The sequence below is a fragment of the Trachurus japonicus genome, chromosome 24 (genome assembly GCF_045865225.1).
Source record: "Trachurus japonicus isolate A0001 chromosome 24, Traja_1.0".
Classification (NCBI taxonomy): Eukaryota; Metazoa; Chordata; class Actinopteri; order Carangiformes; family Carangidae; genus Trachurus; species Trachurus japonicus.
Window position 1 is genome coordinate 11,777,452 of NC_140930.1, and position 19,107 is coordinate 11,796,558.

Below are 19,107 nucleotides of genomic sequence, written 5' to 3' on the forward strand. Positions count from 1 at the left end.
ACAAAAGTCAAATGAATGTAAAAGACATAAGGTAGAGCGAATAAACAATAAATGTAGCAAAAATAGGGCTCTAAATTTTTTCACAAGTAATACAAGACTACAGTTAAAATACTTTGCAACCTATGCGTCTAAGTAGCAAATAGAGGTCTGTAATAAGTTTACACTTCAAAATTTACATATTAACGTGGACGTTGAGATCTCGCGAGATCTCTAACCCTGTCACATGATCGCGTGGGGAAGCACAACCAGGAAATCGAGGGTTGTTTAGGGTGAGGAGGTGAGGAGCAGCTGCTGCTGTTGTTTACCCTGCTCTGAAACCATGTCTCTTTGCAGAAACCTCTCGTTTTTTCTTTTCCTGGTGATGAATATTCACTCCCTCGTGTCCAGCGACGTAGTAAACCTCACGGTCATGGACAAACCGGGACAAACGCCGCCTCATTTGAGCCCGGTTGCGGTCGCTTCTCCTGTTTTCAAGCCGGGGTCGTCCTCCTCCTCCTCCTTCGGGCTGCAGCTGTCCTCCTTCCCGGAGGACCTGGAGATCAACGACTACTGCAGCGAGCTGCTCCACATCTTCGGGCAGCGGTACGTGACCCACGTCAACTGTCTGATACCCGCGGCTCGACCCGTCCATGTGTGTCAGAACTGTTTCTCCAGCTACCGGAGCCTCATGGACATCTACACCAACATATCCTCGGATCAGGTAACGTTACTCTGGCGCCCCGGGTTTGTCTTTTTTCTTTCTTCTTTCTTTCTGGGCTTTAGTTTTAGTTGAGGACAGGCCAGGCCTCAGCTGTCCCATGAGTCACGAGTCTTGTGATGTGACTAACTGGTGGCAGCACATTTGAGGAAACGGCGACTTTTGTGTTGTATTCTAGGCCTACTTCTCTTATCTGTCTTTCTATGTCTATGTTTTAGTCCAGAAGGAATAAAAACACACTTTATAGATACATTCTGGAAAGACAGAAACACAACTGCAGCAAACATATACTAAAATCAGACTTTCTTCAAATGCTGATACTTTTTTATACTTTCTGTGCAATGTTTCCTGCACCACACAACCTCAACAGTGTTTAGACATTCAAAGAAAGACTGTTTTAGATGTGTGTTTGTATCTATGTCTGTTCATAATCCCATAATCCCACATTTACAACTTTCACAGTAACACCTCCAATGGTTGAGATAGGCTACTTCATTCTTGGAACAAAGTGGTGGGCTGCAACTTCTTAACCCTGTAAAAACTGCTAACTCTAATAGACCTAAATTATTCTAATGCATCATCTGTAAAAAGTTATTATTTACAAAATATTCACATGTACATCTTTTTTGCCATGATCTATTATTTACCTGAATCTGGCTCATCTCCTCCCTGTAGGCTTTTTTCAAGGTTTTAACGGTGTCCTCCATCCTCTCAATCATCAGGTCCAGCTCCTCTGCATGCCTCCTCAAGTCCTTCACATAATGATCGTCAACACTCAATGACACAGCATTTAAATTCCTACCAATTCAATGTTACGTTAGATAAATGGACCAGTATCTGTGCATCCACCTTTACTTTGGCGCACATCTGCCGACACGGTTCATACATAATCTTTTTTTGGAAAGTGACGGTATTTAGGAATTTTCGCGATCAATTAATTGTGGCATTTAATACCACGATTAATTGTGAAAACAAGTAATTGTGACATCCCTAGTTTGTATCTATGTCTGTCCACCCCCAGAAATCAAAACAACCTTTGCAGGTAGTGTAATGTGTGTTAATAAGATGTGGCTGTGTGTGTCCTCAGATGGGTCCTGGGAACGTGAGCTGTAAGGACAGTCTTCTGCGCAGTGATCGGCTGATGCTGGTTTTTCTGATGTACAGCAATGTGAATCTTGTGTGGACCAAATCAGACTGTGAAAGTAAGTGTTGTGACTTTTTTGTGTGTGTGTGTGTGTTTGTGTTTTTATTAGGGATTTGTGGCCGTCTTTGAAGGTCTGACTCACACACAAGATGGGGATGCATTTGACCACAGGGGTCAGAGTGCAGGGTCAAGTAGAGACAACATTCGGTGAGGCTTTAATGAGGGTGGTGGGAGTTGGTGGTGGTGGACACGCTGAATGTTGCAGAGACAATACATGTGACTTTTAATTTTATTACACAGACTCTGTCTCCACCAGTCAGGATGTCCAACATGAACCATAGCAGCTTGTGACATGAGTGTATAATTGTATCACAGCTCTTCACCGCATGTCCTGCCAGTTTTTCTTATACAACTGTATTTTCTTTGTTTAGGGTTTTGCAAGTAATGATTATTTTTGTTTTCTTGTCTGAAAATGTCAGAAAATAGTGACAAAAGCCCAATGAAACTTCCTGTAGTCCAATGTGGTGCCACCAAAAAGCTTATCATGTCCAACTAACCCCCCCAAACCCCAAAGATATTCATTTTGCTATCACATCAAACCAGAAAATCCTCCTGATTGGGCAAGGCAGTTCTTGTGGAAATTGACTGAAACAGTATCATCTAATTGATTAATCTACTATTTGTTTTATCCCCAGTGTGTTCATACGTAGCAGTTTGCAGGGGCTGAGTAAAAAACAACAACTGAAAAATGGTTCAAATCTTGGATAAAATAGGGAAAGTCCTTCTTTTGTCCACATTTATTGGACAGAAAAGACCTAACTGATGAATGTTTATATTCCCTATTGTGCAGAGTGCATCGCTGCAGGACTTCAGAGTCCAACCAATGACACGCTGTTCTTCATGACGACTCTAAATCAAACTCTCACCTGCTTTGAGAAGTATCAACAGGTACTTCCCACATTTGATTTACAATGTCAGTCTAGTTTGAGTTCGTGCTCTGACTGTCGTATCTTTTCTCAATTGTTCTTCACAGGGGAATCACACAGAGCTTTGCAAAAACTGTAAAGGCTCGTACAAAGGCCTGAATGAGCTGTACAGCAGGATGGAGAACAACCTGACTCTGTGTATCGACATAGAGGATGCGGTACGTACCAGAGATCAGTTCCTCCTTGAGGCGGGAAGAGAGGAGGCTGCACCCCCTAGAGGAGCCTGTAGATAGACACCAAGGGGAAACTAGTCAGAGGGGCTCGTCGTCCACCCTGAGCTGCTGATGGGATGTTTGCGTCATAGTGAAAAGTTGAACTATTCAGCTTGAAGGTTCACGCGCTTGACCTCGATAACAACACAAGGTGCAACTCCCTAACGGCTGGATTTACTCGGCGTGCTATTTATAGTATCAGTTGTACTAATAACTATGGTACTGGAGGCGACTTAGGGCTCACCTGATAGAGCACAACATTGGCTTTGGCCTGAAAGCCAACCTGCAGCCCATTGCTTGCTCACCCTCCCCCCTCCCTCTCCTTTAATTTCCTGTCTGTGTCTGACTGTCCTATCAGAATAAAAGTGAAAACACTTGAAAAACAACTTTAATAGCTATAGTGTCTAATGTAATAGTATATAGTACGTAGTGATTTATGTATAGGATATAGTATGATGATTAGAAGTAAAGTGTCAACTCTATCTGCAGAGAGAAGCCATAACATGTAGTTTGGAAATAACGAACAAAATGCTGGAAGATTGTTTTCTTCATGTTTAATTAAAAACCTAAGGGAGGGAATAGCCAGGTGGATGCTGATTTCGTTTTATCAGTTCAACTCGTATTTTTGATTCATAAATGTGTCTGATTTGTGAAAAAGGAGGATGAGAGCTGCAGGTTATAAAATCCCCGAAGCAAAACTCCATGATTACAGGCAGCGAATGTTTCAGAACAGAAACCCATGAGTGTTGAATTAGTCCCAACACTCTCCTGTCATTGTCATCTGAGCTGAAGTTTATGTTGCATTTGGCTCTCTGCCTCCTTTCAGATGAACATGACACGCAGACTGTGGAGTAAGAATTTCAATTGTTCCTTCCCCCGCGAGGAGACGGTGCCTGTCATCGCCGTGTCCAGCTTCATGCTCTTTCTGCCCATCATCTTCTACTTGAGCAGCTTCCTTCACTCGGAACAAAAGAAACGCAAGCTCATACACCGTGAGTAACCAGCTTAATTCGCCCATTGTCACACACAGAGAGATTTTTTGACAGGGTTTTGAAGAGTTTGGGGGTCTTTGGGGAGGAGGGAGGGGAGGGACTGAGGTCGAATGACTGTGATATTGGACGGAGGTGGGGTCCGTCTAGGTTAAAATATTCCTGCAGACCTCTGGATCATAGACAGGGTCGCAGGATTATTTTCTGTGCTGGAGGATGGTGGGTGCATTGAACCAGTCGTTTGAACAGATTTGTGGTTGTGATACAAAGAAAATGAATCAGTTGTAATAGTCTTCGTCTTTCACTTTATTCTAAATGAATTTGGAGTTTTTTTTTAAGAAAAATCTGAAATAATTTTAATGTAAAAGTGAATGTGATCATAATCAAAAATCAATCGCTTCTCCTAACGACAATGTTGCTAATGTGAACTCTCATCTTTCCAGCCAAGCGAGCGAAGTCGTACACCAGCCTGATGAACATTCAGGACAAGCTGAGCTGAAGAGGAAGAGAGGTAATTGGTGAAATAGAGAACAGCAAGTTTTCCTTTTGCAGAACGGTACAAGATTTGCCCTCTTTCTGTCTCGTGCCTGAGGTGCGACCAACCTCCTGTTTGTGAATGTAGAGCCCTCAGCTGCAGCTTCACTGGCTGTTTTCTGAGAGGTTGTGACACCCAGTCAGTATTTAAAGGACTTCAAGGCTCAAAACGAATGATACTGAAAATAAAATGCACTGGAATTTTGTTTTTATTGCACAAGACAGCCTTTGGGAGCATTAACATTACATTTGGTTTCATATCCTTACAGCCGTCTTCTCATAATGTGGTAAAAGATTTAAGAGAACATAACATAAAAATGAAGTAGACTCTTAGTTCATCTTAGATTTATAGCAAAAAAGGTACACACTTATTTTCCGAAATTGTTCACAGATTATGTTTGACTCTTACTGCCACATTTAAAGACCAGCTTTGTTTTGTGAATTCAAACTTATTTTTTTCGATTTCCATGAGATGGGACCTGTGTTGGAATCAATGTTGGGCTCATCCTGCAGTCTGAGACACGCAGCTGTCACTAGAAAGAGAGAATGGCTTGAATGGTGTGTGTGTGTGTGTGTGTGTGTGTGTGTGTGTTCAGGTGAGCTAATGTGTGTATGCGGTCTATTTATGGGTTGGGTTGAGAAATGGGTTTTCTGCCTCTAATATATGTCCAGAAGAGAGCTGTGGAAAGGAAGCACTTGATGTCCATTAGTGGTGACATGTATCTGCTGTAAGAAGAGGGGGTGCACATCAGCCGGGTGGGGTGGGGAGACTGAGTGATAAATAAAGACATAACACACAAAATGTAAGAGCACTCCAAAGTACCACACTGTGATGTTACCTGTTTTCCGGGCTGGTTTTTTTTGTGGTTGCATAAAGCTTTTAATGTGCTTTGTTGTCATTTTCCACTGATGTTTAACTTAATTTGTTAAGAGGCTTGTGACCGTTCATGACGGTGGAGTCTACTTGTTGAATTGATGAATTTGCCTATTAAAAATGCATTTGCTGTGTAATGTAAACCTTAACTTTGAATTTATAAATCCAAATAAATATTTCTGTCATGAATAGTGTGTAGTTGCATGTGATATAATACCACAAAAGTTTTATATGAAGGTTTAATCCGAGACGCAACTAACTGTATTCACTCGAGCTGTGATGAAGTATAATTTGAGTATTTACAATTTATATTTCAGAGGGAAGTATTGCTCTTTAGACATGAATGTGACAGCTACTAGAACCATTTCATATGAACATTTTTCAGCCAAAACTAATGACAAGCTCATAAAATAAATATTTGACTGTTAAACTTACTTTAGAGTTTGAGTCAGTCAGGATGAGGTCATCATCCACCAGATGCAGGTTTAAAAGTCCTGCTCACATGTTAATGACCTGTGTTATTACAAGTGCTTTATTTTTTATTTTTTTAGCGTTTACATGGTATTTTTTTATTACTTCTAATGCTCCTACTCCACAATATATTAGATAGAAATGTACTCTTGTACTCCATTATATTTATTCATCAACTACTTGTTGCATTTCAAATTTAACATAGTCCAAACCTTTTACGGATGAAGACTGAAGTTTTGTTTACCAGATACAACAGTGCTGCTTCTTATTGCACTTTTACCAGATAATAATGTAATATAGGAGATTGTATATAGGGTCCTATTACCTGTTTTAATGTAGGCTAGGTATTTGATGTGTATTTTTGATGTGTGTTCTTTGGATGCATTATATTGTGAGGCTTTTGGTATTGTATTAGTATATATTAATAGACAACTTAAGGGGTCTAAACCAGGGGCCCATGTGATTAATTCGCCAAGTAATTACATAGAAGACAGAAGAGGCATAATATTGTTGAAACTGCACATATTTTTCTTCAAGGTTGTTCATAACATTTTGTAAAAGGATAGTTCATTAAACATAAACATCTTAATAATGTGGCAAAACAAAGAGGAAAATTTAGAGTTCTCAAGGTTATAATGTTATTGTTTTACTGGTCCAGTCCTCTTGAGATCAGATTGTGCAGGATGAGGGCCCCTGAAGTAAAATGAGAGTGACACCCCTGGTCTAATGCTTCTCCCACTGTCCTGACCAGGACCAAACAGGCCCAACGCCAGTGCTGTGACTGCAGTTACATTATGACTAATCGGCCCGTGTCGTACAGTGGTTAAAGCTGTTTCTTCACACAGTCACGGTCCTTGTTCTGCAGGTTACGTGGCCTTGAGTTTCTTGCAACTTGAGGCTTTTCCTCCATCATTAGCAGCTAATCTAAATGTGGGATAAAGATACTTGGCCGAATAATCACGGCAACACATCCGTTAAACTCCTTTGGCTTTTTGGTCTTATGGAGCGCAGCCACTGCTGGCCATCAGCAGGTCTAAAGAGCATTATGGATATGCCGAGTCATATGATCCGGTTGCGGCCAGCAGAGCAGAGCAGAGCGGCTACAAACACGGGCTTTGGTGGTTTGCGCTCGGGCACGGTGAAGTGTGTTGAGCGGCTCGTGTGCGGCGCGGTGCGGGGGGCTCAGGAATGAGAATGACAGCTTTGATTCCCGTTAAGCCTCGTTGCTTTTCTGAGGCGCACCGGGTAGGCCCTGCTTAAGGGCCTGAAAGTCAACACAAACTCCCGGCAAAGTGGAGCGGAGGCCGCCACGTGACGGAGAGGGCCGATGGAAAAGCCGCAGTTCTGCAGGACTCAGTGATTTAGACCGTGTAACAAGTTTTCGGATTGAGAATATCCCCATTCAATGTGCATTATTATACTGTGCACGTTACATTAGAGCACCATTATTATAGATAAGATGCATTACATTCAGCTCCGCAGGAGCACGTGCAATGTCACAATTATGCTTTTATGTTAAAGACCCCTCCAACCAAAAAATAAGTTTGCATGCATGTGACTTTCGCTTGGATGTTTGACCTCTGCTATGCAGGAAGATGCTATAGGCTATGTGCAGAGTTTGATTGTACAAAGCTCTTTTCACATTCATATTCATCTCTATTTGTCTTAATGCTCCTGCAGGTTAGGCACTGGCATTATTTAGTGACATCACAAGGTTTGGGAGCCAATCATGGACAAATGTAGAATTAAACTAATTTATACTGAAAGAGAAATTAATTTTGTATCATAAGGTATATTTAATTTTTTTTAAACAATAAACAATATTTGCATATTGACTGAGGATATTTTCCTTAGAGAGAAGTATATTAATTGTATATATATTTTCACCATCTAATTCAACATTTTTGGTAGAAAAATGTGTAAGAGTAGGTATTTAAATTGTGGTATTTTATGCCTTGAAACTGTTGGAGGGTTTAATCATCATGTTGTATGAACTTAGATGTTTCCACTGAATGTTCTTATTTCAAACCAACACAGCCACATGTAGGCTAGTGGAGAGAAAGGTTCATTGACAGGTGAAATTATCTGGTGACTAAGTAGTGATCAGAGTAAATACATTCAGCAACTTCCCACCTCTGTTTATGACTGAAGTCCATCTCCTAATCTCATGCCAACTTGTGGCAAATAACTAACATAAAGTGGCTTGCCTTATAAATAGAGCCTTATAAAGAGAACACATTTACTCCTTGGAAATGGAAAGGCTGCTTTCAGAAATGTTCAAGCATTTAAATTTAATTGAATTGCTTGACATTCACTCTTTTACACTTGTGTTACAATGTGTTGATCAAAACAAATCTTACCATGGAGGTCTTTGGGCTGTAAAGTGCCTTCCACAGTCAGGAAACATGCAGGGCACTTTTTGTCTATGCCTTAAAGCAGATATCATCGGCACGGCCGTTTCGGCTAATGCTGTGTTCAAGGCAGGCTTTTGAAACCGTAAGTTACAGCTTCAAGTCACAACTACGACTTGGTAGCGTTCCAGGTAACCCGTAGCTCGTGTTTTTACCGTCCTGTTGTCTGTGAAAGTTCCCTATAACGGCCACTCGTAACTTCCGACCCGTGAACTCGTACCAGATCGAACTGGTATGACTTCACAGGAAGGAAAAACACAAAGTACGAGTTTCTTTGAACGCACCATGAGTTAGCAGCCCCCGCCCTTGTCAGGCATCAATTGGTCCTCGTGCTACGTCACCACATTCACGCGCATCCCTTGGCTGCACACACAGCCCTTCATGCCGTTCTCTCCCCTCATTGGATAACACTTGTATCCCACAAGGAAAATTTTCTCCTCGGGTTACAGCAGAGTGACGGAGAGACTCGTGTTTAGGCTGAAATACTTCATGTAAGTGATTGCTGACGGAAAATAGGACTATTTAGGACTTATATTAACAAAAACATTCCACTGATATCTGCTTTAAGTTGTTGGTCTCACAAATGAAAAAAAGAAAAACTGTATTTTCAGCGTTAAAGGGTTGAATTAACCAATCTTTGGTCCCTCACACTTCACCTTGAGACATGGAGGTGGCTTTGCTTATTTGGTCTTGAAGTCTTTGTTGAAAATGAGTACTTTTTTAATGTTAGCTATAGAACATTTTTCATTTTAATAATGCGTTGAGTGTGCACACTTAACCCACAGCACTAAATGTAATTGCATATGGGCTACATTACGGTCTGTGTGTTTTTGTCACATCGGTTTATGATAAACTGCAGTGAACTGACTGCAATGAAGTCAAAATAAATAAGTCAATAATAACAATACAATCCACCAGTAATCATGCTCTAATTCCATGCAATATTATTGTACACCCAGTCTATTCACACAGAGCTTGGATTAAAAGAAAATGACTGTGGGAATAATTCTGCAGTAAGTGTGGGACACTTTATGTGGGAGAAATTAATATGATTTTGCAAACAGACTCATATCCTGATCTCAACTATTTGCTCCAGTTTTCTGCTGGAATAAAGTAGAAAGAGAAAGGTGTTGTGATGTTTGTGTAAAAAGTTTTATTTAATTTCACACTGTTAACAGCTATTTGAATTGGCTGCATCTTACCTAAAAGCTATGTGATATTAAAACCCAAGGTCTTAGAAAATAGATATCAATATGTTAGTAAAACCTCTTCACATATGACAAAATCACATGTGGCAAATAATCTATTATGTATAACAGTTTTTAAAACACTGTGCTGATGGATTGAGACCTTCAAAAATGGTGCAAACATTCATTCCTCTCTCGAGCTTTCAGCTTTTCTCATGTGTGAACCTGTGAGTTGACTTTTGTAAAGCTCAGGAGGGGAACGAGGCAGGAATGCAGGAGCATGACGGCCGAAGCTGAACTGACCATTGTTGACGTTTCAGTGGCCCAAACCGTGACACAAACCTTTCCTTGGACCTCTGCTGATGAGAAATGAAGACTGTAAACGACTGGCAAGTGCCCTCCACTGCAATAGACCTTGAGATCATTGTGTTGACAACAATTATCCAGGCAACATATGAAAAGAGTTATATTCATTTCCTCCTGCTGTAGCCTCTTTGTCTCTCCGTATCTGCATCTGTATTTGCAGAGTTGCTCATTCTCTATTAATATGAAAGGTTAAAATTTAGAGGTAACAGGGTTATGTTGAAAATGATTTGCCGTTTGCAATACATGCTCCAGCAGATGGCAAAAACATACTTGTCTTTGCTGAAGTTACCTTGAGACAAGTCTAGTACATTTCACATTTGATAGAGGAGTACGGGGATGCTCTTCATGTTGTTTCTGAATCTGGCCTTCCATTTCCCTTTATTAAGGCTAATTCTTGTTAAATGACTGTTTTGCTGTTCTTTGACAAGGTCACACCCTCCTTTAGACTAAATGCCTTTGAGTCTCCTGCTCTCCTCCACAGTCTCCCTCCATGCATCTGTACTTCTACAGCAGACGCATCCCATGTTACGGAGCAGCGAGTTGCTCTTTCCTTATGGCTTTATTAAGAAACTGTTAGTTAGGACTTAAGTTGTTATGCAACCCCCCCCTTCACCTCCACCACCACCAACAACACTCTAAGCTGTCAGTTAGTTAACTGGCTGAAGGTCAGGCTTAGATTATGCACCTCTCAACCCCTGCGCAATGAATATGATGCTTTGTTGAACAAGGAGTAAACATATGCCCCTGGGGGTAGGAATTAGCAGACACACACACATGCACCCTCTCTTACAGAGCATATGCAGAGTGAATGGGGCTTATTATACACCTGCGAGTGGGGTCAAAGTCTGTCAATCCCTAGCTTATGGTATTATGATAGATTATAGAATCACTCTCTAATGGCAGTCATTCAGTTTGTAATCTCGGCAGCTTGATGCAAAAGCACTCAGCGTTCCAGCTAAGGGCCTGTTGAAAATAAGACCTTCTCCTCATTCATCCCTTACTTCCCCCCTTTCACAAAGGTCTTATGACAAGTCAGCTGTTGGTGACATCACAGATGCTGGATCATATGTCAGAAACCTTTGCTGCCTGACTTACATCCCTCGCAGCTCAGCGGCAACTGAGGCCACTTGAGGCCAAAAGAGCGGCGAGGTGCGGCGGGGGGCGAGGGCTCAGTGTCAGGGCTGCCAACAGGCAGGCAGGGTGGGGGGCACTCTTCAGGGCAGGAACATCTGACCCATGTGTGGGGTTTGTTTGTGTGGGCAACCAGACAGTGCCCATCTTGCCATCAGCTTGAGGAGACATTTATCATTTGTGTGGTGAGCGTGCATGAATTAAAAAGTCCAGGCTGTGTGCACGTGAGTCACTGGATTTCTGTTTTTGATCAGCATAGAATAGAAAATGTGTGTTTTGTTTGTCTGCAAGATCAGCTCCATGTGCTTCAAACATGCTGCATGTCAAAAATTGTACATTTTCATGGTATGTTAGTTTGCAGAACCAAAGTTAAATTTCGATCACAAGACAGTAGCGCCACCTAAAGTCAGCTTCTGAACATGACGTTATAGAGACATGTCACTGTGTTTTGGCTGTCTGTCTGTTTTACATGATATATTGTTTTAGATATTCAAAAACAGGGGCCATACAGAATCAATTTACCCCTTTAAATATCATGAAGATGATGAACGCCACAATGCGTTTTTGAATTCAGTGTAAAACTCCTAGTCTCTGCACCTTTGACTCCTGATTATCAATGAGTGTTGGCATTTCTTATTTTAATTTCTGACAGTAAACTCCACTTGAAACAGTAATATCTATTAATTAATTAATTAATTAATTAATTAATTTGTTTGTTTGTTTCTGTCTCTTTTGGATGTTTAATTCCTGTGCTCTATTGTCTCTTGTTGACCTAATCCAAAGTCACATAAGGTCATTTAAAACATATTGACAGACTTAATTGGCCGCTGCAATAGTTGTTACCTGGCCAACAAAACTTCTGTTAAAGTTCTTTTTCCATTAGATAATATTTACCTATTCTGTCAAACAGCTATTTTAGTAATCAACATGTATGTCCCTCATCTTATCTCCCATGTTTTGCTGTTATTTCAATCATCATGTAGCTTTGCCACATACTGTATAGCCTTATAAAGTGCCTTTTACATGAAAAAGTAAAATAAAGCACAATTAAAAGCCCTTCAGGTGCTGCAGTCTATGTTCAGGTGATAGGACAGGAAGGCGACTTGGAAATATTAAGTTATAGCCTATCACTAGATGGCAGCACTTAGCCATCTATAATATATCTGTGATTCCACATAGGCTTCCTCTGACCTGCATTGAAACTGCTGCACTCCTCATAGTTGGATGTATTGGTTGTATGAAAACCAATATTTACGTAGCCTAATAGCACACACATAGAATCTGCTTTTGCCAATGCAAATTATTTAGCCTACTAATACAACCAACTAACTGACAGCAAAGAATGTAAAAAAAAAAAAAAAAAGGACTGAGTAATGTATCTTTTTATACATTTATAATCTTTTTACATAATCTTTTTTTAAATATAAAATATTTTTATTTTATATATTATATATATTTTTTAATAGACTAATCTTTTTTATAAACAGTCTTTGGTAATGTTCACGCGCACTTGAAGGCTGACGTGTCGCCATAGGGACCGTCGCCATAGCAACGTGTAAATAAAACAAAAAACAGCACGGCTGCTTTTTTGCCTGTTTATCAGCAGAGTTTTTTTGTTGTTGTTAGTGTTTCCAGCCTGTTTTTTTCTTTTTTTTCTTTGACACATCAGTGTTGAAACCGAAACATGGAAGACGTTGACAGCGACCTCGAAGAAGCATCAGAAGAGAAGGAACTAGATGTGCTGACCGAATATCAGCAGAATGAAAACAGGTAACTCTGAATGTAAAAAAGAAAGAAAGAAAGAAAGAGCTAACGTCTGTGCATTTAACAGGTTGGATTTTGCAGGCAACATGGACCTCACGTATTTTGCATCTGCAGTAACGTTAGTAATAATAACAAAAACCCATAGGTTTATCAACAACAGACATACCGTTTACGGACGCTGGATCCCACGTCAACCTCGCCGCCATATTGGATCGGGCTGGACTCCCCTGTAAACAAACGCAGATAAATGCAAGAGTTGTAGCTTTGTTGATACAAAGCTCTACAACATTTATAAACACTTTCAGTATGATTTGTATGGAAGCCCATTTCCGCCACTTGATGGAAAAAAAACAAGATCTAATAATTGAAAAGTGAGATAAGTCAAAAATAATGAGATATTATACCAAAATAATGAGATACTGTCTAAAAATAATGAGATACTAACTCAAAAATAATGAGATACTAACTCAAAAATAATGAGATATTATCCCCAGAATAATGAGATACTTTCTTAAAATAATGACGTACAGACTCAAAATAATGGCATGAGGTAATAATAACTCACACCATATCGAACATATAGAGTGGCTTTGAGACACAGCAAACTTGCATGTAATTTGCATATATTCAATATGAGTTATTACCTTATTGTTTTGAGTCAGTAAGTCATAATTTTGAGTTAGTATCTCATTATTTTGAGTTAGTATCTAATTATTTTGAGTGATTAGATGTGGCAGAAGTGGGCTTCCATAGATTTGACCAGTAGCTTAGAAAAGTCTGGCGTCTACTTCCTTACACTTGCAAAGTTTTATGATTTACGTGAAGTAAAAATTAAAAAGACAAAAAAGTCAATACATAATGTCTTAGTGTCACTTGGTCGAATGATTTAATGAAACTTCGTAGACTTCAGTGTTTTTTTCTGTATTATTTATCGTGCTCACTTGTATTTTTAATAGAATGTAATGACAAATAAGTCTACACATTTAGGGTCTCCACCGAGCTAGACGCGGAGCAGGAGCTCACCATGTATGAGCAGCTGAAAGAGGAGGAAGATGAAGATGAGGAGGAAGATGAGGAGGAAGAGGATGAGAGCATAACGGTTTGTTTTATTCTAGTGTCATTATATTAACTAACTTGTTTTTGTTAGATTGAATTTTTTTATTTCACCCTCGTACAAAGAAGCCATCAAATCACACACCCAGTGGTATGAAAATACCTGCTACTCTCTAACATTTACTAGATTACTGAGTTTCTTTCTGATTCACCTGTTAAGAAAACCAGAAGTTTCACAGCTTTAATAGAAACCGTCTTCTTGTAGATTCCTTCTGAGAAGATAACCAAGCTGCAAAGAGATTTGACAGCATGTGTCACCAACATCCAAACTGTTGCTGATGCCAGAGAGTCAATGCGAAGGAAGGAGGTGGAAGACGCTCACAAAATTAGGTAATGTTGTTTTGATTTCGCAGTGAATGTTAAAAAAAAAAAATCAACACAACTAGCATGTATACAGTATATACTGAGACAAAATTTGCCCATCCTGTTTGCCATTATGTTTGTTTTTCTCTCTTCCAGATTGGAGCGACTGGAAAATCATATGAAGTTGAGTCAGGAAAAATTTGAAGAGATTACCAGAGGGTGGTCGATAGTTAAGGAGAAGGCGACCCTTCAAGAGCTGCGGGAAGCTCGGGACCGCCAGCAGCAGATGTGTGCTCTTCTTTTAGAAGACAAGGAGAAATTTATAAATGACCTGCAACAGGTATCTATATCTATCTATCTATCTATCTATCTATCTATCTATCTATCTATCTATCTATCTATCTATCTATCTATCTATCTATCTATCTATCTATCTATCTATCTATCTATCTATCTGATTATTTCTCAATTTTATTCTGAGTAGGAGATGAAGATTGAAGACGATCATTATGTGAAGGACTTGAGGAGGCATGCAGAGGAGCTGGACCTGATGATTGAGAGGATGGAGGACACCGTGAAAACCTTGAAAAAAGCCTACAGGGAGGAGATGAGTCAGATTCAGGTAAATAATAGATCAAGGCAAAGAAGATGTAGGTTACATGTGAATATTTTGTAAATAACAACTTTTTACAGATGATGCATTAGAACAATTTAGGCCTATAGAGTTTGCAGTTTTTACAGGGTTAAGAAGCTGCAGCCCACCACTTTGTTCCAAGAATGAAGTATCTCAACCATTGGAGGTGTTACTGTGAAAGTTGTAAATGTGGGATTATGGGTAATTTCTCCCAGAGGATGAAAGCTAATGGCGTTGTCATTTGTGATTATGTGAGAAATTTGGTTTGATTTTTAATTACTGTAAATTATCTACAAAACAAATTGAATTTTCTTAGCTTCAGCTGAAGTTTTTTTTTTTCCTTTTGTGCCATATTGCTAATGTCAGTGGACCTATTGTACATACTGTTCACAATGGTAAATTATATTTACCAAATATCATCATATTATATTTCCTTTTAAACATGATTACAGATTGCTAAAGTTGACATTACGTAAGTCTGTGCCATCATTATCATTCTTGCTAATGGTTGCACTTATGTTGTTTGCAGAGAGTTTATGAGCAGCAAATTGAGTTCATACTTACCAAAGATGTGACTGAATGGGAACAACTCATGCAGCAACTCTTGGACAAAGAGGTCAGGATACACACTCATCCTTCAGCCCTCTGTCACCTCCATTCACATCTTATATCTTACCACCTCTTCTCACCTCTGTGTCAAATCATGTCTAATATGTTTCCAGCAAAAGGCGCTGGAGGAGAGGAGGGAAACAGTGGAGGAGTATGAAGCAGAATTCCACAAACAGATACTGGAGTCGATGGACAACGAGAACGCTCGACAGCTAAAAGACAAGGAAAAACTTCAGGTTTGTATATCTCCTTTGAGTGATTTTTTTCTGCAGTGAGCTGTATTTGATTAAAAAAAGAGCAGCTAGTGATTGTGAGTGCAAAGGTGAGCCCTGGGTTTACAGTAATACGCCGAATGTATTATTCTTGGTTCTGGACTCTGCAGGGTGTACAGAGAAAGCAAGAGCAGGCAAAGGGGAACTCCATGATCAATAAACTCCTAGAAATGAGGCGGAAGCACGAGGAACAAGAATGCAAAATCAACCTGGATGGAATGAAGAAGAGGTTTTTGAGGTAGTACTGTAGAGATGATCTCACACAGACACACTGATTTTTATTTAAATATTTAATTTGCTTTGTTCCTAGCATTGGTTTTTTGTTTCAGTTTGAGAGAAGAGCTAAAAAACCTGAGGGGCCAGTACAGCGATCACATGGAACGGACTCGGGAGGCCAGACGTAATTTGACCAAACAAATCAAAAGCAGCGTTCAGAAGTATGAACGCGTACAGAGGAAAATCAAGTGAGTCACAGTTATCCAGTCATTTTAAAGTAAGACTGACTCACTGTATGATTGTTTGCTTCTTTTACCTCAATCATATTCTTCTCCCTCCTTCTTGAAACAGGCACTTTGCTGTCGCAGATGCTACAAAGTTCGAGGAGATGTGGATCACCCTTGAAGCAGAAGTGAAGCAACTGGTTGAGAAGTCTTTAGTAATTGACTCGTTGATCTGCAAGCAGCACCTCGGCTTAGCCTGGGAGCAACCTGCGATGGCCTTCATGGAGCTCTCTGGACCCATCCATCCTCAGAAACAGGTTCAACAGGCGGTCGCCCAGGTCAACACCTCAGACGGACTGAGGCTGGAGACTGAAGCAGAAAGCATGGACATGGACGTTTTAAAGGAAGGGACAGAGGACCAGGGTGAGAGTGATGCAGAGGGGGAGTACGGGAAGCTGTCGCTGGACACAGTGAATAAAGTGTTGGAGCTGCTGTGTGATGAAGCGGTAAGACACAAGTGCAAGAGTCATGTTTGTACTAATCACAAATATATAATACATAAACTCAAAGAAAGTCGGCCTTTCTCCTATGTCAGGGCTTTCTGCTGGAGGATTCACTCGTGCAACTGCTGGCTCCCGTGGAGAAGGAGAAACAGACTGCTCTGAAGATGGGCTCTCTCCTGTGTGTGAGTTTATGATCTCCCACAGACAAATACACCTCAGTCGGTCGCTTCACTTGGGCCATGACTGCACAGTGCATCAGAGTATTGTTGGGGTGGCACATCGCAACAAATCCTGAAAAACCACTCATTTTGTTTTTCTCTTTCAGTCCTTTGGAATTGAAGACAAGGATTTGCCCACTTTGGTTCATTTCATCTTAAATTACAAAGATGAGCAGAGAGAGAAGACGGAGGTGAGGAGGGAGAGACATGGATGCCTGCTCGCTGAAATTTCTATTTTGAACATTTATGATAATCACCAATCACCACTCTGTTTACTTCCAGCAGGAAGTAAACGGCGAGGCGGCACAAAGCAGCTCTACGCCTAATTTGACCCCCGACCTCATCCATCCGAACCATATCCTGCCTACGCTCAAGAGTTTCCTCAAGCAGCACAGGAGGTGAGACGCACCCCGACCCTCACTGCAACCACTTGTTTATGAAAACTGGATCATATTGTACCATATAGTATGTTATATGTTAAGTATCTCAAAGTACAGCAACAGCAAAAATGTTGCTGCTACCTGTGTTTATAGTCTTTCTCAATGAATATGTGATTCTAACGTGTTCCTGGTTCTTTCTAAGGGGGAAGCAGCCGACCAGCTTTGTGCAAATAGAAGCCCGGGATAGTTCAGAGGACAAAGCCTTCTGGGAAAGTATGGGCAATGTCATCTCTGAGGACAAAGTCAAACTCTGGGAAGTAGCAGAGCGCATACTCAACCAGTACCTGTGAGTAACAAACCACACACACACACACTCAGACAGAGAATCAAAAACATCCATCAGTTATCAAGGAGAATGTTTTTATTCTTGTCTCTAAATCTTGTCTTTTATTCTTGTTTATCTGTGCAGTGAGGTCCTCACAGAGATCTCTGAGCTCGTCCCTGAGGCGGACGGTCTGTGGCAGCAGAACGCAGAGCTGCGGACGCTTCTGCAACAATTTCTCGTCTCCCAAGTATGTGTGTGTTTGTGTGTCATGCTGTTTTTCAGAAATTCACTTTGGGTGAAGGTCAGGGCTTTTCCCCAGCAGCAGTGCAGAAAACAGTAACAACAGCCTTAATGTAGTGTGTGAAATATTACAGTGTTTCTAAGGTTGAAGGGATGAGGAGTAACTGATTAATTGATCGGCAGAGAAACTGAACCATTTTAACAAAAAAATAATCATTAGAATTAGATCTAAAATAGTTAGTGGAGTAATAGATTCATCAATCAACAGAAAAAAAGGATCAGCAACTCCTCTGGATATCAGTGAAGTCACTTTTGGTTACAGCTTCTTGCAGACTCCAAGGTTTGTTACTCCTTATCAACAATGACAATAGTAGATGACAATACCTTTCAGTAGGTTATGGACAAAAAAAAGTTCTTTAAAGACATCACCTTGGTCTCTGCTGAAGTAGAAGTCTACAAATAATAGACAAGCCTCAGAACGTTCAGTATGAAAATAGAAATGAATGTGCCTCTTCTTTCATATCATCCACCTGACAATGTATTCTTCTGCAGGTCGTACATCAGGCGCCATAATTAATAATCAATGATCAACATCACACCGGCAGAACAGGATTACAGGATATATGTTCATGATAAAGAATAAAACTTGTATTAAGTCTTGTTGTGGTTGCACTTTTTATTTTTACAGCTCCAAAGGAACAGATGTTAAAACATTACAGTTGATCAAAGATGTACAAGATTTCCTGTGCTACACACGGTGTATACAAAATAGTACAGGATCCTACAGCAAACTATGTGTGTCAGAGGACTGCAGTTTGTTGGTTTCATCCAGCAATGTTGAAGAGCTTGTGGCTGAGCTCTGAGGGCAGGGAGAAAAAGAGCAGTGCCAGGAAGAGCAGACCCAGCACAGCAGCCAGCAGCACCACACAGTGCAGCTTGTAGTGCCTCCAGGCCATGATGCACATCGTCCTCACGGGGCTCAGCAGCCACGACATGCTGGTGCTGGGGCGACTGGACACAGAGATTCAGACATGAAACGGCAGCTCCAAACTTAACCGTAAAGAAAACTCGAACTAGCTTGTGTGTGTCCTTGAGGAATGTTTATGTGCTCACTGCTCAGAAAGTTGAGGCTTTGGTTGAAGCGCTGAATGAAGCTGAAGTCTCAGCATAGATTTAAGCGCTGAATGTGTGACCACAAGCGAAGCTGAAGTGAAAGTGCTGAAAGGAGTTGAAGAGTCAGCCAAAGCACATCTGATAATCTGGGTTGAAATGACAGTAAAAAAAAAAAGAAAAGAAAAAGAAAT

At 40.5% G+C, this 19,107-nt stretch overlaps 3 protein-coding genes across 5 annotated transcripts in view; 2 read left to right on the forward strand and 1 right to left on the reverse strand.

The window, feature by feature from the left end:
* Positions 1 to 248: 248 nt before the first annotated feature.
* Positions 249 to 5,625, forward strand: ostm1 (osteoclastogenesis associated transmembrane protein 1). Its single transcript, XM_085770881.1, has 6 exons — positions 249 to 700; positions 1,785 to 1,899; positions 2,692 to 2,789; positions 2,875 to 2,985; positions 3,866 to 4,031; positions 4,472 to 5,625. The coding sequence occupies exons 1-6, from the start codon at positions 320 to 322 to the stop codon at positions 4,525 to 4,527; spliced, it is 927 nt and encodes a 308-aa protein (XP_085627007.1). The 5' UTR covers positions 249 to 319; the 3' UTR covers positions 4,528 to 5,625.
* A 7,061-nt stretch (positions 5,626 to 12,686) lies between these two features.
* On the forward strand, positions 12,687 to 18,461 carry drc1 (dynein regulatory complex subunit 1 homolog (Chlamydomonas)). Its single transcript, XM_085770254.1, has 16 exons — positions 12,687 to 12,772; positions 13,754 to 13,865; positions 14,085 to 14,209; positions 14,339 to 14,522; positions 14,667 to 14,804; positions 15,346 to 15,432; positions 15,539 to 15,661; positions 15,808 to 15,935; positions 16,027 to 16,161; positions 16,265 to 16,643; positions 16,733 to 16,822; positions 16,966 to 17,049; positions 17,141 to 17,256; positions 17,441 to 17,584; positions 17,708 to 17,810; positions 18,356 to 18,461. The coding sequence occupies exons 1-16, from the start codon at positions 12,687 to 12,689 to the stop codon at positions 18,374 to 18,376; spliced, it is 2,055 nt and encodes a 684-aa protein (XP_085626380.1). The 3' UTR covers positions 18,377 to 18,461.
* Positions 18,460 to 19,107, reverse strand: part of otofa (otoferlin a) — a 75,613-nt gene continuing 74,965 nt past the window's right edge. For all 3 annotated transcript variants that reach the window (XM_085770248.1, XM_085770249.1, XM_085770246.1), the window contains one exon: positions 18,460 to 18,814. In XM_085770248.1, the coding sequence (XP_085626374.1) occupies positions 18,628 to 18,814 (187 nt within the window). In that variant the 3' untranslated portion in view covers positions 18,460 to 18,627. The remainder of the gene's footprint in view (positions 18,815 to 19,107) is intronic.

What these genes read in the sequence shown, in the direction of transcription:
- ostm1 (XM_085770881.1), top strand. Translation starts at nt 320, where the DNA reads ATGTCTCTTTGCAGAAACCTCTCGTTTTTTCTTTTCCTGGTGATGAAT. An exon ending in CCAACATATCCTCGGATCAG is followed by an intron (nt 701 to 1,784) that starts GTAACGTTACTC and finishes GTGTGTCCTCAG; the next exon opens with ATGGGTCCTGGGAACGTGAG. An exon ending in GACCAAATCAGACTGTGAAA is followed by an intron (nt 1,900 to 2,691) that starts GTAAGTGTTGTG and finishes CCTATTGTGCAG; the next exon opens with AGTGCATCGCTGCAGGACTT.
- drc1 (XM_085770254.1), top strand. Translation starts at nt 12,687, where the DNA reads ATGGAAGACGTTGACAGCGACCTCGAAGAAGCATCAGAAGAGAAGGAA. An exon ending in AGGAGATGAGTCAGATTCAG is followed by an intron (nt 14,805 to 15,345) that starts GTAAATAATAGA and finishes TGTTGTTTGCAG; the next exon opens with AGAGTTTATGAGCAGCAAAT. An exon ending in AACAATTTCTCGTCTCCCAA is followed by an intron (nt 17,811 to 18,355) that starts GTATGTGTGTGT and finishes ATTCTTCTGCAG; the next exon opens with GTCGTACATCAGGCGCCATA.